The sequence below is a fragment of the Protopterus annectens genome, chromosome 1.part1 (assembly GCF_019279795.1).
Source record: "Protopterus annectens isolate FY-2018-M chromosome 1.part1, PAN1.0, whole genome shotgun sequence".
Lineage (NCBI taxonomy): Eukaryota > Metazoa > Chordata > Ceratodontiformes > Protopteridae > Protopterus > Protopterus annectens.
In genome coordinates, this window is record NC_056726.1 from 121,374,314 (window position 1) to 121,392,469 (window position 18,156).

An 18,156-nucleotide genomic window follows, 5' to 3' on the forward strand; every position below is an offset into this window, starting at 1 on the left:
TAGTTCCAATGTCAACAATATCTTTTGATAAACCATGAACACCAGTCTTCTTAAATGATGAATGGTAGCCGGAGCCACAATGTGCACCTCACAAAATACTTGTAACCATTTTGAACAGTCATCCACTGTAATCATGAACACATTCCCTGTGATTCAGAAACACTACTGTCAGCAGTAAGCCCTTTTTACTGCTGGAATTAGCTGTTTCTAATTCAGAGGCAGTTCTACTGTAGTGCTTACCTCAAAAAGGTGCAGCATCATGGGGGAGCTGTGTCTCTGGTCTACTGCAAAGGTAAATGAGGCATTCCAGGGGAGAGACATATGACAATCGGCCACGTGTTGTCATCCAGATATGCCTGTGGTAAGAGCTTTAAATAGCCACATGATCTGACAACCACTTAACTGTATAAGTCACTACTGACAGCCACATTAATTAACTTGGCCAAAAGGTCACATTCAGCCATTACTTTCAATTGGTGAGATTGTGTTAGAGGTAAGTGCCAGAACGTTTAGCAAACAGGTAGTTTTGAGGAAGTGTGCACAAATGTGCATGAGTATGCCTGCATGTGTGAATATATGCAGAGGTATGAGTGGTGTCCTGTGATTGTGTGTACACCTGATGTGTGTAGACAGGGTCTATTTTGAAACATCTAAAACCCATAAAATTTAGTTTCATAACATTGAGATGAGAGCATCTAAAACCCGTAAAATTGAATTTCATAACATCTAACACTACAAATCACAAGTAAATAACACCCTCTCCACAAATAACACCACCAAACTACCAAACACACTTATTACTACGTTTCTGCAGGGGGGCAAGCCCCCCTGTATCCCCCACCCTCTGTAAATTAAATATACCAACTCCAAGAAGGCACTACAGTGAGAAAAAGTTAATTTCCTAACCCCACTGTATCAAGCCCCCCTGCAGAAACGTAATAAAAAGTGGGTTTGGTAGTTTGGTGCCATTATATGTTGATATATGTGGAGGGGATGCTATTTTCATGTGATTTGTACTGTTAGATGTTATGAAATTCAGTGTTATAGGTTTTAAATGTTTTGGGTTTTAGATGTTCTGGTCTCAATGTTATGAAATTAGATGTTATGGGTTTTAGATGTTTTGAAGGGGACCCATGTAGAGCATCTATGTGGTAATGTGTGCACGTGTTTTTATGTATGAACATGCAAAAGTGTGTATGCTCAAGTGTCTGGGGGAGGGGGTGGTTGCCATACCTGTAAATCCCCCTTAACTGATGACCCAAACATTAGGACTACAAAATCCTGCAATACTGGTGTGGAGCCACAATACTAGGCACCAGCGACATTTAAACATTACCTTAAGTCACAGCAACAAGTTTTGCAGCATGAAGAACATCAAGGACATGTTTTAATATTAACCTAATCCACATAAAACGTTAACGGAACTGAGATTTTGCAACATGACTGAGATTTTGCAACATGAAGTATATAATGGACACAAAAATGTAAGAAACTCTAATATCTGGCATTACTGACTGACTGTAATGGTCTGTAACTCAAGAGGATAGTGCCCAAGACTTGCAGACCAAAGTCGTTAGGAGCACTAAATGACTTCAGGGATTTCATTTACTCTAATCTACTTAAAAAGTTAACAGTGCAACAGGTCTTCCATCATGATGCATTTTCTGAACAATAACAGGAATGAAACTCTAATGTCTGCCATTACTGACTGATTGTAATCATTTGTGAATTACAGGCGCAGTGAAAAACATGGCAACATCAGGGATGCTCTATTATCACAAGGTCAGGTAAGAGGTATGGCAGTTTGTGTGTGTGTCTGTGTGTGTGTGTGTGTGTGTCTGTGTGTGTGTGTGTGTGTGTGTGTGTGTGTGTGACAGAGTGTTTGTTTGGAAGTGGCTATGAATGGGAATGAATGAATGAATGAATGAATGAATGAATGAATGAATGAATGAATGAATGAGGGGGTTGCCTGTACCAACAAGAAGCATGGGTCGCTGGCAGTTATTACTGTAGCAAAATGCTTGTTAGCACTTGAAATAATCACTGAGCGATTCAGAGACATGTGCATTAGCTAATGATGAGGTCCTTCCTCATTGTGGCTAATGTGCCTCTGAATTGTTAGTTTCTGCTATCATGCTAAATGGTTATTACGACTCATGGCCAGCTCTGTTTCTGAATTCTGGACATTATTCATAAATGGTCTTGCAGAATCAAAATGTACTGTCTTTCGGCATCCACCTGGAAATTCACATGAATGTAATGGCGCTTGTCTTAGCATTTATTATTTATTTGCATTTGTTTACCATGAAAGTCTGACTGAGCATCAGCCACTTTCAGCAGAGGCCTGGGGAGAAAAGCTCCACAAAAATGTTTACATTTAAAATACATAACTAAAATTCAATAGGTAACCAGTTAAATGAAACATGCAGTATAATACAAATTATACAATAAAGGCTCACTGCTATTCAAAATGAGCACACTGACTGGACACTCCAACAAGTGTGCCCACTGTAAGCTGAGCATATAACAACAAAAAAAAAAGTCCATCCGTTCAGCAATGCTTCAGTGGTCAGGCTTTCTACTTGCATTTTTTTTGTAATTCCCACAGCACATTTTATGAGATACAGGGCAAAATACGAGTAAAATGAGAAAAGTTTTGCAAAACTCTACACAATTGAGTAGTATGCTTACCAGTGGTACGATCTATCCTACAGCTGGTAGAAATATGTCTTAAATGTCGACACTTTTGAAGAATGCCCCTTATTTTCCTTATCTTTCTACCCAGTCCTCTGGAAAACCTTTCATAAAGTACTCATAGTAACTGAGAGTGAATAATCTGAAACATTAGAGTTTCATTCTCCTGACTATACAGAGAATATATATTGATGTAAAAGACTGTTATAGTTTTTATACCTTTTGCATCCCATTATTTCTTCCTCTGCACATAATTCTTGAAATCAGACAAGATGTAACACGGCAATATTAAAAGAAAAAAAGACAATAACAGGAGTGAGACTCTGTCTGCCATTACTGACTGATTGTAATCATTCGTGAATTACAGGGGCAGTGAAAAACATGGCAACATCAGGGATGTTCTGTTATCACAAGGTCAGGTAAGAGGTGTGGCAGTTTTTGTGTGTGTGTGTGTGTGTGTGTGTGTGTGTGTGTGTGTGTGTGTGTGTGTGTGTGAGAGAGAGAGTGTGTGTGTCTGGAAGAGAACAAAGAAACAAACCACTACAGTGATGTTCTCTTCTCTGTGCCTGTCTTGCCCCGCACTGATGACCGATGTACAAGCGCAGAGACGTCAAGTGCCCACGTCCATACACAGTTCATTAGTACTGAGCGGAGAAGGAGGTTTCTTTGTTAAATGATGTCATTGTATAATAAGAATAATCCATGACTTTGTGTGGGTATCACAGGACTTACCCAAGGTTGGCTTTGTTTAATAATCTGGGCTTCGTCCTTGTGAACAAACCACACCAACCATGTGGTAAATCCTGTGATATCCACACCCAGTCATGATTATTGTCACAAAGTAGAGAACGATAATAACATACAAGTAATCATGAGACAAGACAATCTACAGAAGGATTAAGTAAATAAGATAGTTAAGGAGGGGAAATTAGACACTGAGAAGTGGAGAAACAATGTAGTAGGGGGTTATTACTGAGGTACAGAAGGAAACTGAGGAATAAGGCTAGTTAGGAGAGGTTTATGATCTCCTCTAAGATAGAACAGTGTAAGACTGTACAATGTAGTGATGACTAGGGGCATGGAGATAAAGGGAAAGGGGTTAGCCTGATGAAGATGAGCAGAGGGAAGTATAGGTTTTGATGAGGTGAGTTTTTAGTTTACAGTTGAATTGGTAGTAGTTCATGGTTTCACAAAGTGGTGGCAGGACAGAGTTCCACAGTTTAACTACATAGAAGGAATACAGACTAGATCCATGAAAGTTGTGGATATGAAGTATATTTGATAAAAATTTATCCAAAGATCTTAATTCACAAGTGGCGAGATACCATGACGTTAGCATAGTTAGACGGGCATGATTTATGACTGGACGGGCATGTTTTATGAATGTGTAGGATCTTGTGGGCTTGTTTTTGGTGCAAGAATTTAAGAAAGTTATAGAAACTTAGCTTGTCTAGTTGACTGATTGTTATGCAATGGTGTTTTTTTTAAGGAAGGTGGTGGCAAAGTTACTCTGTCCCACAGGTTGATGACCAAATGAAGTTAACTACTTCAGCTAAAGAAGTTATGTACTTACCATAACGTTCCATCTCAGTAGTTAGACTTCATCTGTCATCAACCTGTGGAGTTCGGATCTGGACCGGATCAGAGATGGCAGTTTCACCAGCATTAGATCTGAGCTCCAAGCTCCTCCCCCTACCCATAATGCCACTGCATCTCCTTCCTTCCCTAAGATCGAGTTTGCCATCCAACACATGAGCCCGATCGGCAATACCTGACCCACAAGTAAAACCAAGAGGGCCGCAAGGGTACTATCTCTTAGTTATTCAGGTGAAAGAACCCAATAACAAGGCCAGGGGAAAGGAGGGAGGAACGGTTGATGACAAACGAAGTCTAACTACTCCGATGGAATGTTATGGTAAGTACATAACTTCTTTAGCTGAAGTAGTTAACTTCATTTGGTCATCAACCTGTGGGACAGAGTTCCCAGCTACCATAACCTTGGGAGGCCTTCATGGAAGGATATTCCAGAGCACTGTGGAGCCAAAGGATGCTCTCCCTCTGGAACCCATGTCCAATTTATAATGAGAAATGAAAGTATGAGATGAGGACCAAGTAGCTGCTGAACAAATATCATCCAAGGATACTCTGGACCAAAAAGCAGCTGACGTAGCCATGGACCTGGTAGAATGGGCAAGAATCCTCCCTGGAATAGGCATACCTTTATCTCTGTAAACCGGTAGAATGCAAAGGGAAATCCACTTGGCAATTGTCACCTTGGAAACTGATTTGCTTAGAAAAGATCTAGCGAAGGACACAAACAATTGGTCAGACTTGCGAAAGGGCTTAGTCCTATGTAAGTAGAAATGTAACTGCCTATGTACATCTAATAAATGTAGTTTATATTCCCCCTTGTTCTGAAAATTTGGAAAAAAGGCAGGCAGATTGACTGATTGATTAATATTTGATTCTGAGGCCACTTTAGGCAAAAAGGAAGGATTAGTCCAAAGTGAGACCCTGTCTTTATGAAAAACCATATAAGGGGGGTTTAACAGATAATGCTTGAAGTTCTGACACTCTCCTAGCCGAGGTGATAGCCACTGGGAAAGCTGTTTTCCAAGACAAAAATTTCAAGTCCATAGAGGCAGCAGGCTCAAAGGGTGGAGCAACTAACGCCTGTAAAATTAAGGTAAGATCCCAAGGAGGAGTGGGGTCCTTTACCAGAGGCCGTAAAGGAAATGTTCCTTTAATGAAGGTTTTGCAAAGTCAGGAAGAAGCCAAAGACCCCATGTTTTCACCTACATGGAAATTAGAAATGGCAGCCAGCTGAACTTTCACTGTAGAAGAGCTGGCACCCTGCTTGAAAAGGTGTGCTAAAAATTCAAGAACCGCTGGCACTGGAGCCGTAAAAGGATCTAGATCCCTCTGAGAAGCCCAGATCAAAAAATGCTTTTCCATTTACTACGGTAACCTTTTCTGGTAGATGACTTATGGGCTGCTACCAGAATAGACTTAACAGGGGAAGAAAGTTCAGGAGTCCTGGCAATCAATGGAACTGGAGCAGCCAAGCCGTGAGCTTCAGACTGCCCAAGTCTGGAAGAGGAATTCCTGATGGGTGCAAAATAAGATCCGGAATCGGATCCAAGATCCAAATAGGAGCTACCAGATGAGACCACAGACAGGGAAACCAGATCTGGCAAGGCCAAAATGGGGCAATGAGGATGACTCTGCTCTCCAACCGACGAGCCTTCTGTAAAAACTTTGTAATGAGGGGTAACAGAGGATATGCATAAAGACGACCAGGAGGCCAAGCATGGACCAGAGTGTCTCTGGGGATTCCCCCTGTGGGGGGATCAGTGTGAATAACTCTTTGCACTTCACATTGGAAGGAGATACGAAGAGATCGCAGCAAGACCGACCCGACTCGAGGAAGATCTGCTCCGCTACAAAAGGATTCAGAGACCACTCATAATGCATTAGGATAGTTCTGCTCAATTTGTCTGCTAGTATGTTGGACTGACCCGGAATGTGCATTGCTATCAGAAAACGGTTGGTGGAGATCACCCATTCCCACACTCTCATGGCCTCTCGACAAAGGGGGTAGGATCTGGTTCCTCCCTGTCTGTTGATGTACCAGACAACTGACATGTTGTCTGTCTGAATCGCAACAGTTCCTAGAGAAAGAATGGCATGAAGGGTCTGCAACACTAATAAGACCGTCTTCATCTCCAGAATACTGATATGCAGATTGGTCTCATTTAGGGACCACGTGCCTTGGACTGTCCTGCCCGAGCAATGACCCCACACACTAGTCGGGAGGCATCCATGGTCACTGTAGCTTGGGGAGGGGCAAAAACAAAGGACCATCCCGCTACTATCTCCGGAGAGTGGAGCCACCAGAGGAGGGACTTCTTGCATGCCTCACTTATGCGAATCAGATGAGTCAATGGCCAATCCAATAAGGACTACTGGACCGCCAACATCCACTGCAGAAACTGCAAGTGAAGATGAGCACAAGGAAGAAGAGTGATAGTGGCTGCCATGGATCCTCGGGGTCTTAACACCACTGCAGCTGGGGGAAAGGGATACTGAAGAATCGTGAGGACATGACCCTCTCTGGAGTCAGAAAGACTTTGGATTGCAATGTGTCTCTTCTCACCCCTATGTAGTCCAGGACTAGAACTGGTTCTAGAGAGGACTTGGCTATATTTATAGTGATGCCCAGCAAGTCTGACAACTTCCGGAAATAATTCCTGGCTTGACAGAGTAGATGCCTGGTGGGAGAGACAAGGAGCCAATCGTCCAGGTACGGATAGACCTGTATGCCCCTGAAGCCTCAGGTGAGCCGCTACTGCTGCCATGACCTTGGTGAACATCTTGTGGGCTGTGGTGAGAATGAAGGGTAGGGCCCAGAACTGGTAGTGACTGGCCACTAGCCAAAAGTGGAGAAACCTCCTGGAGCGTCTGTGCATCTTCATATGGTAGTATGCATCCCGGAGGTCTATAGAGCACATCCAGTCATTTTCCTGCAGGTAAGGCAAGATGGATTGTAAAGTGACCATCCAGAACTTTTCTTTGGCAACTGACAGTTTCAGAGTGGATAGGTCAAAAATCAGCCTGGAGCCCCCCCCCCCCCGTCTTTTTTGGCACCGAAAAGAACCTGGAATAGATGCCTGATCTGGAGTAATCTGGGGGGACAGGCTGGATGGCCCATTTGCTTAGCAGCTTTTCTACTTCAATGGCTGCTGCCTCCCTTTGCGTGGGTGGAATGTCCGGGAAGTGCTTTGGGGAAGAAGGACATGTCACAAAGGGAATTGTGTAACCTCTGGATATTATTTGAAGCATCCAATGGTCTGCTGACATTTGACACAGACTCCCACTCCATCAGGTGCATAGCGAAACGGCCCCCGACTGCCTCCAGAGTAGAGCAGTCCAGCAACCCCTCAGGGCTGCTACATGGGTCTGTCCGAGAATGGTTCTTGAGACCCAAAGTTCTTCGGACCTCCCTGCCTCTGGGCCGATGTCTGTCTTGTCCCACTCTGCCTCTACGGGAAAAGAAGTCCTGAGTGTCCCTGAAATACTGTAACTTCTGGAACCACATTTTCTTTTGCCCCAGCTGATTCCTGGAGAAGGATCTTTGGGGGTTAGAGGAGCGGATCCCGATGGCAGACAGTGTCTTCCCGTCCTTCTCACTCTGGACTAGTGTGTCACAGACTGTCTTCCCAAACAAGGAAGAGCCGTCATAGGTAGCATTCATAAAAGATGCCTTGAAGGGGTTCGTGAAATTACATAGCTTGAGCCAGGCATGTTGCCTTATAGCAACGCCGGACCCGGCCACCCATGCTGCTCCTTCAGTGGCATGAAAAAGGAGTCGCTTGGATGTGTTGGCAACCTCTTTCAGAGTGGCCATTCATGAAGAGAATGTGCATTTATCCTCTGGACTCCGGGGGAGATGCAGTGAACTCTTTGATCAGGTCACGCTGCAGCCTGGGAAAATGGGTCATATAATTCACCGCCCTTATACAAAAGGTGGCTGAAGCATAAGTCCGTTTTCCCAACCAGTCCATCATCTTGGACTCTCAGTCCGGGGGATGGACCATGTAACTCTGCTGAGCCAGTTCCCTCTCAGTGGCAGCTGCTACCACCATGGCATCCACTGGGGGAACCCTTGTTCCAGCCCAGTCTACCTACTGGGGGGGGGGGCTCAAGATTTTATCTGGATGTTTTGGGAATGGCTCCACAGTGTCTGGTACTTTCCGTGCCCTGGTGGTAATGAGGTCCACCAGGGGGTCTGTGGGGGGACACACCCAAGAAGTAGATGGGCCCATGTCGAATGCCTCCAGAAACACAGAGTCATCCGAAGAAAGCCTGGGGGTGGTCCATCCCTCCCACTGGTGCAGGATCTCCAAGATGTCTCCAAATGAGACATCCTCAGGGGGTGATCTTGGACAGCCTTTCCCTTCCTCCAGGTCGGTATCCTCTGTGAGAGACTTGGGGGAGTCCAAGTGCCTCCTCTTGCACTTACGTTTGTGAGGAAGCTGTTCGGCGGGACTCTCCGGAGAGGACTCATGAACTGCTTGGGGTTCCTTGGGGAAAATGTCTGGGGCATATCGATCATTGGCTGTCCCTGCATGGGCAGACTAGCAGAAGACACACCCAGAATAAAGGGGGTCGGGGTGGACCCCGAGGAGATAGTCAGGGGCCTCAATCCATTAGCGAGAATCCTTTCCACCACACTGAATGCCGAGGGGAAGCAAGCCTCCCGAGCAACTGACAGACAGGATGCCCTCCCCAAATCCAACATGAGGATCGGAGCCGAGCCTGAAGGTGCCGAGGCTCCAAGGGGTAGGTCTCAGCCCGACAAAGTCAGAGCCGAAGGGGAAAAACCCAACGCCTCGGATCCGACGCCCAGGTTACGGCTCCGAGAGCTCGGATCCAATGCGATCAAGGTAACTGCTGGCGTCGAGGTAGGTGGTACCATCGGCGCCGCCCCCTGACTCCGGGACCTCTTGGATCCAGGAACTCCGAAACCACAAGACAGATTGGAGAAGGAGCAAGTGGAGCAAATAGTGGCAGTGAGCTAGCCCCTCCAGAGGGAGAGGGAGGCCAGCAAGACCCTCATCTGAAGCTGAGTGCGAATAAACCTTCACATCAATCTGTGCATGTCGGCTTCGGAAAGGCTTCTAGTTGACCTAGAAGAGGCCACTGACACCGGCCAAAAAGGACCATGACTTGGAGGCACTAGATGAAGGCTGAACCTCCTCTGGCTCCAGGGAAAACCTTGGAGATCAGAGCTGAGGGGAAGTCGGCTTGGAAGATGCAGGAAGCTTGGGAGAAGGACCCACCAGATCCGAGCACTCCGGGGATCTCTTCCTCCCTTTCTCTTTTTCACTGTCTCTCTCTCTCTTTTTTCTTCTCTCTTTCCCCTGGTCAGGGGCCATGACAGTGAGTCCCAACCTAGGAGGGAGGAGAGGACACAACAGAAGTGGAGGGAGTGGTCACAGCTGTGACTGCCACTGCAGAAGACGAGGAGGCAGCCGCCTCCATGGAGGGAAGAAGCCCCTTGAAGTTTAATTTAGCCTTACGGTCTTTTAAGGCCCAGGGGTTAAACCCTGCATATATGGTGCACTCAGTGGTACAACAATGGAATCTGGGCCTGCCAGTCAGGTTTCCTGTAGACAAGCAGGACCCAACAGAGATGAATGCAACAGTAAACAGTGTGATGAACATGAATGAATACTCCCTTTGGTTAGTGGTTTTGGATTATCTGGAGTCAGATGACTAGAAGTGTGATGGATTACAAGAACAGCATTCTTCCCTGTCTCATTGATCAGTTTATGTAAAAGCAAGAAAACCATACTGAGTAAGGTGGGCAGGAGCTAACACTACAATAGTGATCCTACAGTACAGATAACTACTGCAGCTGTATTCACTGCATATAGCAACATTACCCAACCACTGTAGTTAGACTGATGGAGAAACCAGTACAAAGAAAATAACTCATCCATTCCTGCCCAAGCCATAATACAAAATTCAGACAATCACAGCAGGACTTGCAGGGTGGCCAAAGCTTGCCCCGGCCTGCTTCTGGACTGGACGTCAAGCTTATGTTTACAAAAGGTGCAACTGGAAAATTAAGTACTACCTCACACATGCTCTAAGTAAACAGTGTTGAAAAAGACTGATGAAATGTCAGGTGCTCTGGTAGACTGGAATATAACATGTCCCTACAAAAGTTTACCATTCCAATCATTGTAGAAAAAAAGGAATTTGGCCATCCCATTTTGAAAATGTTTGCTTGGGAACTGGTCTGCCTTGTTTTCCTGGGACAAAAGACAACAATGGGGTAGAATACCTTTACAGTCATAATTTTTTTCAGAAATTTGTTTTAAAACATTATAGATTTATAGATAACCTGGTTTTTGTGTGTAAAGGTGGGCTCAAATGAGTTAAGCAGTTCATAGAAGATTTACATAATAATAGGTTTGGAATAAACTTTGATGGTCTTCAATATAGAAAAGTGTAGTGTTTTTAGATATTTTTAGAAGGTTTGAATGATGGGCAATTTAGAACAAGGGTTAATAGGAAGTTTGATAATGTGAGCCATTTTTTCAGTGGTACGAGTTGCCACCCACCACACCCCATTAAGGCAGGCACTCCCTTATGATGAGTTTCTGCGAATCTCTAGGATGTGTAGTGAATTACAGTGTGAAATGGATAAAACTGCTATGATGTTCTTAAAAAGGGGTTACGAAAAACATTTTGTGGAAGAAGCTTTGTACCGTATTAAGAATAATTGTTGTGGTACAGAGTTACATAAAATTATGTACGTAGATAAGTGTGGTGTGACTAAAGCTAGTAAGAAAGTTTTTGTAGTCACTACTTACATTTTAAGTGAACAAGTTAAGGATAATATAAAATATTACTGGGTTTCCTATTAAAATTTAAGGAGTTTGTAGATGTGCTAGGAAATACCCCTATGTTCTCCAATAAAAGGGGATGTAATATTAAGGATTTAATAGTTCACAGTAAATTTAAAATGCCCATAGATAATTAAGTCATTCAGCCTGAGAATGTTGGTGCTTTCTCATGTAATAATTGTACTAGTTGTAAATACACTGTGAGGACATTTGATAGAATTAATGGAGTTCCTTTTACACCTACTGGTAGATATTACTGCTGCACAGAAGTTATTGTTTATGCATTGGAATGTACATGTAGAATGCTTTATATTGGGGAAAGCAAGAGGCCTTTCAAACTTAGGTTACAAGAACATGTTAGGGATACTAGAAATGGTAAACCTGAAAGTCCTCTTGCTATGCATTTTAAACTTCACCATGCTAGTGACCAGCTGGTCTCGGGTACGATTTTTGAAAAAATAAATGTGTATGAAGGATGTTTGGATATCAAAAAGAAGTTACTATACAAAGAAGTTTTATTTATTTTAAAGTTTGTAACTCTGACTCCTGCTGGACTTAATGTAGAATTTAATTTGAAATTTTTTGTTTGACACTTTAATTCTTGTAATTAATTAATTAATTGGTTATGCAATTATGGGCGGATGTTTTTAGAACTATTTAAGCTGTATGATTCTGTGTTTTTTTTTACTCGTTGAAGGCTTTTTTGAGACGAGGTGCTAGAGTGTTTTATTGTTTTGTTATAATATATTTGGTGACCTGACCTTTGTTATTTTACTTAACAATGACTGTTATGTCTGACTAAAGTCTTTGCTTCTGTTCAAACAGAACCTAAGCTGCATGTGGATATCTGACACATGCAATATTCTTTTCCCCTCGTCTTCTGACTTAAAGAAAAACAGAGGCAGTCTAATGGTCTAGTTAAATGAAATATTTCAGACTACTTTTCTGCACAAAACAAAGTTGCTTCTCAGCCTTACGTTACCTTCCTGGAACACTGCAAACGGCTCTCTGCACACTACTGCCTGTAAATCTGAAGTCCTCCTGACTGACATAACAGCCGCTAAGAAATCTGTTTTCTACAATAAAAGAGAAAAACATATGCTGCTGGTTCAAAAGGATATACGATCGGTTTTACTAAGATGAAATTAAGGTCCACTGGAAGTGGGTTAGCCCTCCTTTGGTGAAGGAGATGTAAAACTACCTGCAGAAACTATTTAAAAAGCATATGGTATACCAGAAATGGATCTAGTCTAAGATATGAGTTTGCCAATCAATCAAGTTTGTAATTTACCTTTAGCAACAAAGGTTATTTAGCTTACCTGTATTTCACATTGACTAGCAACCCAGGTACATTATTTATAATATCTTTTTCTAAACCACTCCTAGGAAAGTAAATATACTAGAAGACAAACACAATACAGTGTGGAAATGTACTTTACGACACTACATCAAATAGATAACAGTGTATACTCACACTGGCCACCTGGCACCCATTTGATTCCAATCCACCAAAGGGTGAACATGCTACAGTGGTGATAGACATGAAGGAAGGTGACTTGACTGAATTTCTTCCGAAGGATGAAACACACAGTGTCTATGTACTCAATCCCCTTGGAAACATAATACCACCACAAGGCAGAGGCTATCTGTGGAAAAGCAAGATGGCATTAGCTGAGGTAAAGCATCTTTGCATGTAAACAAATTTTCTTGAAAAATACAAAGCCTTTCCTCCTGTTAATAAAAACTAACAATAGGCTTGCGTACATGTGCTTTAATGAAGGTTCAGATTTTCCTACAATTATATTACAAATGCTTTGGCTCCTTTATGGTTTCCAACCAAACCTTATCATTGGGAAGTATGGTGTACCATTTCAAACTGTGCAGCACATCAGTTTGTTAAAGCACAAGTATCTCACAGGCAGAGTGCAACTTATTTAAGTGTCATCATTCCACTGGGCTGGCACACTGAGATGAATGCAACTGATATAACATAATAAAGCAGTTACCTTCTAACTACATTATCAGTAGGGCATACAAATGAGTGAGGACAACAACAGTAGCACAGCAATTGTGAATATTTTGTGTGTGTGTGTGTGTGTGTGTGTGTGTGTGTGTGTGTGTGTGTGTGTGTGTGTGTGTGTGTGTGTGAGTCCCATGTGTTCTTTCTTGGATGGTTCCTGCTAGGGTGTTCTGTATTTAGCCTGTATGTCCTCCCTGTGTCCATGTGGACTTTCCCCAGAGGTCTTGTGTTTTCCCATATCCCTTATTTCTTTAGTCACAAGGGAACATGGAGCTGATCCTAATTCTAGGAGTTCTTCATTCTCAACAAATAACATCTGAAATGTCTGTGCCAATAAAGACCCTTCTCTCTCCTTTGCTTGGTAATTTGGGAAAGAATATAGGTTAGTTGAATAGCTAGGTTTGGATTTTTTTTTTTTAGAAATAACTTCAGGCATAAAAGAGAAGTCGAATCTTAACTACACTCTTCCAAGACAAAAACTTTAAGTCACAATCAATGGTCAGCTCAGAAGGAGGTAGTTTTTTTATTTTTTTCTGTAACAAAGTTAAGATCCCAGGGATGATTCCCAGAGCTCAATAAGAATTGTAGGTGGATGCATTGGTAGTGTTGGGTTGTGCCAGGCCTTGCAGAAAGGTACTAGCAAGCCCACCCTTGCCAATGAATTAGTATATTCACTGCAGTATTTGGAAAACTGTGTGAATTGAAGACCAGGCATCAGAACAGACTAAGTGCTCACAAACACTGAAAAAGACCAACGTGCTTGTAGCACCTGTAGTGTTGTAGGCTCTCACCAGGGGCGGCTCGTGCTATTGGACTGCAGGACTGCAGCCCTCCCACCTAGAAACAAGAGAAAAAAAAATGTGAAACATAAAATTAAAAACAAAAATTACAAGTACCGGAACTTCTGCGGACGCACTCAGACTGCCCCACAGATGCCCAGGAATCTGTGCGAACTCTGACTGCCTGAGTCAGCAGTCCAGATACAGGGAAGGTATTTTCTGCCCCACAGATGCCAGGAATCTGTGTGGTAGATGACCGCACAGAACAGATGAGCTCTGGACTGCTTGATCAGCAGACAGGACCAATCGGGAGAGAAGAGGTTGAGCTCTCATAAGGATTCAAGTGCAGGACCAATCAGGAGAGAGAGGTAAGTTGAGTTTTAAGCTCTTGCAGAAAAGTGTTGAAGGTGAGTGCTGGTTTGCTGCTTCTGGACCCATCTACTGTGTGTGTGTGTGTGTGTGTGTGTGTGTGTGTGTGTGTGTGTGTGTGTGTGTGTGTGTGTGTGTGTGTGTGTGTGTGTGTGTGAAATGCCCCTGTTAACACATAGTGTTGGGTAAAGATACTCAGGCTTGAACCCTATACTTTGGATGCAGGTGGCAAGGACCTGAAGTCCCTACCCACCACTATTTGTAAAAAAAATTGCAGAGTTTTGCCTCATATTTGTTCTGTTCCTCATAAAATCTGTGGTTTCTGTATCTTCATTTTTCCTTGCAAAGGTTTGTAGTGCAATGGTGCACTGGTAGCATTGTTGCCTAACAGCTGCAGGCTCTCTGGTTTGATTCTTGGCTGGGGTGCCTTCTGTGTGGAGTCTGCTTGTTTTCCCATCCCTTACAAAGATGTGTCTGGAGTGTTTCTCCCCTGCTCTGCTGAAAATTGGCTTTGTTTTGTTCCAAGTCAGACTAGTTTCCTGGTTAACAAATGTTTTAAAATAACAGGCATTTGAATTTCAGACTTCATATTCTTCAGAAAGTACATGGTAAAACAAAAATTATTCAGAAAGTACATGGTAAAACAAAACCTTTTATTCTAGCAATTGTCTAAGTTTATAACATGGATATTTGAAATTTGCCCATATTTTTGGGACTGTATTCCCCCATTATTGGCCTCGTCCAGGTATTTTGTACTAAGGTTGAGAGCTATGGTGAGAACTGAATTCACTGAATGTTTAGGGGCTGTATTCCCCCCATTATTGGCTTTGTCCACATGTTTTTTTGCTAAGAGGTTGAGAGCTATGGTAAGAACTGAATTCACTGAATATGTTTGGTAGCTGTATTCCCACATTATTGGCTTTTTCAGGTGTTTTTTGCTAAGAGGTTGACAGCTATGGTGAGAACTGAATTCACTAAATGGTAGCCATTTAAGTTTGTCTTCCTCTGTTTCAGCTGATTTGGCATAGTGGTATGTTTCTCTGACTGTTTTGCACAGGGTCCCCTGGGTTCAAGACATGGCAGTGAAATGTGTGGTGGTAACACAGCATTTTATTCTAGCAACTTTCCAACATTATACAAGCAATGTTTAAAATGTGTCCCTGGTTTTTGGCCGTTTGTCTCTCCCCCCCCCCCCAATAAATGTTGGCTTTTTCCAGATTTCTTGTGCTGCAAAGTTCAGAGATACAGCTGAATGTCAAGTAGATTTTACAAGGAGCTGAGAGCTGCAGGGGAACAAAAGTTTAGTGCTGCTTATGCTAAGTCTGCTTGCATTGTTAATAGCACAACAGGTAGTATGCATGCTTTTGATGCAGAAAACTGTGGGTTCTACTCCCACAGTAGGTAGATGCATTGCTGATACTGTACTGTATTGTAAAGGGGGTGGATGCTGCAGTCCTTTTTGGCAAAGATACCTAGTATCTATGAACCTGTTATCAGTTTGCCATCCATTCCCTATTGTGGTATTACTAGCTTATTTTTTTAATGCATGCAACATAGGCAATTTAATCTTCAAGGGCAACAGGCACTTTATTTGTAGATTAAAAAATGACATATAAAGTTGTTTGCTAGCAGCAACCTCTTTATTAGTTACAGATTTTACTACTTTAGAGATTGCGCATATTTACTGATACTGGTGGACTATAGAAGGTTGAGTAGACTTTTTATGAAGGAAATGTTCTGAACTGGGCAGTTTTGTCATTGGTGCATGCATTTTGTTTCATTGTTTACTGGAAAAATGTTCAAAACAATAAATTTAAAATGCCCTCTAACAACTGTACTTTATTGTACAAGGAATATAATGTAATACAGGTAGGAAGGTGTATCAAAGAGCATGTGTATGTTTCATGTTCAAGGGGCCTATGATTTTGAAAACAGACCAAAAATAATCTTTATCTGCCACTGGCAAAACCTATTTTCTTTGAATGTGGGTTTCAATGCTGTTTCAATGCATGTGAGTTTCAAGGACAGAGAAGTTTTAATGCTAAGTCTATTTTCATTGTGAGACTGCATTGCTTTGTTTAACATATATCTATTAGGGGTTGTGCTGTAAAATGCAAAATAAAACTTTCAGATGAAATCTAAATCATTGCAGAAGTAAAGCAGTATGCACATTACAGTTTTATGGTAAATGGGGCAAAATAACCAAGGAATGGGACATTGGAATGGCTGCAGGGGGGTGTCTCCATTCGACCATGATTTTGTGAGGGGGGGGGGGAGGGTAGCAAACTCAGACAGCCCCGGTTGAACTATGCCTTTCAGTTGTCCATATTTTTGCAGAATTAATAGATATTTGCTTCTTATTTTTGGTTTGTTCCTCATAAAATTTGTGGTTTTCTAGCAAATCATTTAGGAATGAAGTCACTAATGACAGACATTGAGTTTCAGACGTCATAACCTTCAGAAAAATGCATGCTAATGCAATACCTGTTATTCTATCAACTGTCTTAAGTTTACACAAGAGCAATTTTTAGTAGTGTTTGTATGTTCCCCCAGTATATTTGGCCTTGTCCAGATTTCCTGCATTAAGAGGTTGAGAGGTACGTGCAAATCGCTTTGTAGAATTAGGAATATCCAAACCTCTCAATTGTCCCCAATTTTGGCTCAAAATGTTGCTCTCCCCTAATAATCCCTCCTCAAAATGGCAATTTTGGAAGAAAACGTGGAGGGTTTACAATTATATACAACTGTAATGATCAGAGTTATAGATTACTTTTATTTCAGAAATGCATGTAGATGCTCTTATTTTGTTAGCTGCTCAAGTTAACAGTGTTGATATTAAAAAGGTGTCCCTTTTTTGACAGGTTCCCAGCTTTATTGTGTGGCAACTTTATAGTTTTGCATCACATTTTTGGTCTGTTTTTCATAAAATTGTGTTTTTCTGGCAAATTAGTGGCAAGTCATTAAAGATTGAAGTTACAAAATAATGGCAGACATTTGAGTTTCAGATTTCATACCCTTCAGAAAATTCGTACTAATGCAAGACCTACTACTGTTCTATTATCTAAGTTAATAAGAGCAATATTTAAAAACTGTCCTTATTTTTGGGCCTGTGTCCCACTTCTAGTTCTATGTATGGCTTTGCCCAGATTTCTTGATCTGAAGTTGAGAGGTATGAGTGCCAGAGCCATCACTGTCAGCCAGAGACATTTCAAACTGTAACATACTTGTTGCACCCCACTCCCCATTGTAGTGGCTCTGGATGTGTCCAAGGAAGGCAAGGAGCAGTTATGCAGTGTAAGTGTGCATAGTATTCCCCCATCCAAGGTAGACCACAAGTACGACTGTGGCTTTTCATCTGTCCTTGATTTTGCAGAATGTTCTGGTTTTCTGCCATATTTTTATATTGCTGATTTATGCTTCTTATTATTCAGGAAATGCATGCTGTCACAGTGCCCTGTTGCTCTGTTTAAGTAGCAATGATTTAATGACCATCAGGTAAGCTTGTCGGAGATTGTAAGATGCAAGTAAGCTTTAATAAGCAAACTGTTAAAGAATTACCAGCATTGAAAGCCTTTTCGTTGTTGCCATGCAGAGAATATTTACATAACTAGATAATGTATAAGCCTTGGGTATTGAAATGCATGTGACAGTATTTGTAATAAAAGGACAGGATTACAGTATTTTCAGAAGCTCATTACATTTGTTGGGAGACTTGCAGTCATCTTTGCAGGCTTTACCCGTAAACTAAACAGAATGCCAATCTATCATGTGTGGTCCATAACTTGTGCAGGAATCCTTTAAGCAATTTATCTTGAGCTTGCTTCTTGTTTGCTGTTCATTTTTTACTTTGATCATGTCTTCCCCATGAAACAAGTAG

At 42.2% G+C, this 18,156-nt stretch overlaps 1 protein-coding gene across 2 annotated transcripts in view; it reads right to left on the reverse strand.

Annotated features, from left to right (window-relative positions):
* ELOVL4 (ELOVL fatty acid elongase 4) overlaps positions 1–18,156 on the reverse strand; it is a 771,086-nt gene that overhangs the window by 152,993 nt on the left and 599,937 nt on the right. For both annotated transcript variants that reach the window (XM_044073739.1, XM_044073746.1), the window contains exon 5: positions 12,586–12,757. In XM_044073739.1, the coding sequence (XP_043929674.1) occupies positions 12,586–12,757 (172 nt within the window). The remainder of the gene's footprint in view (positions 1–12,585; positions 12,758–18,156) is intronic.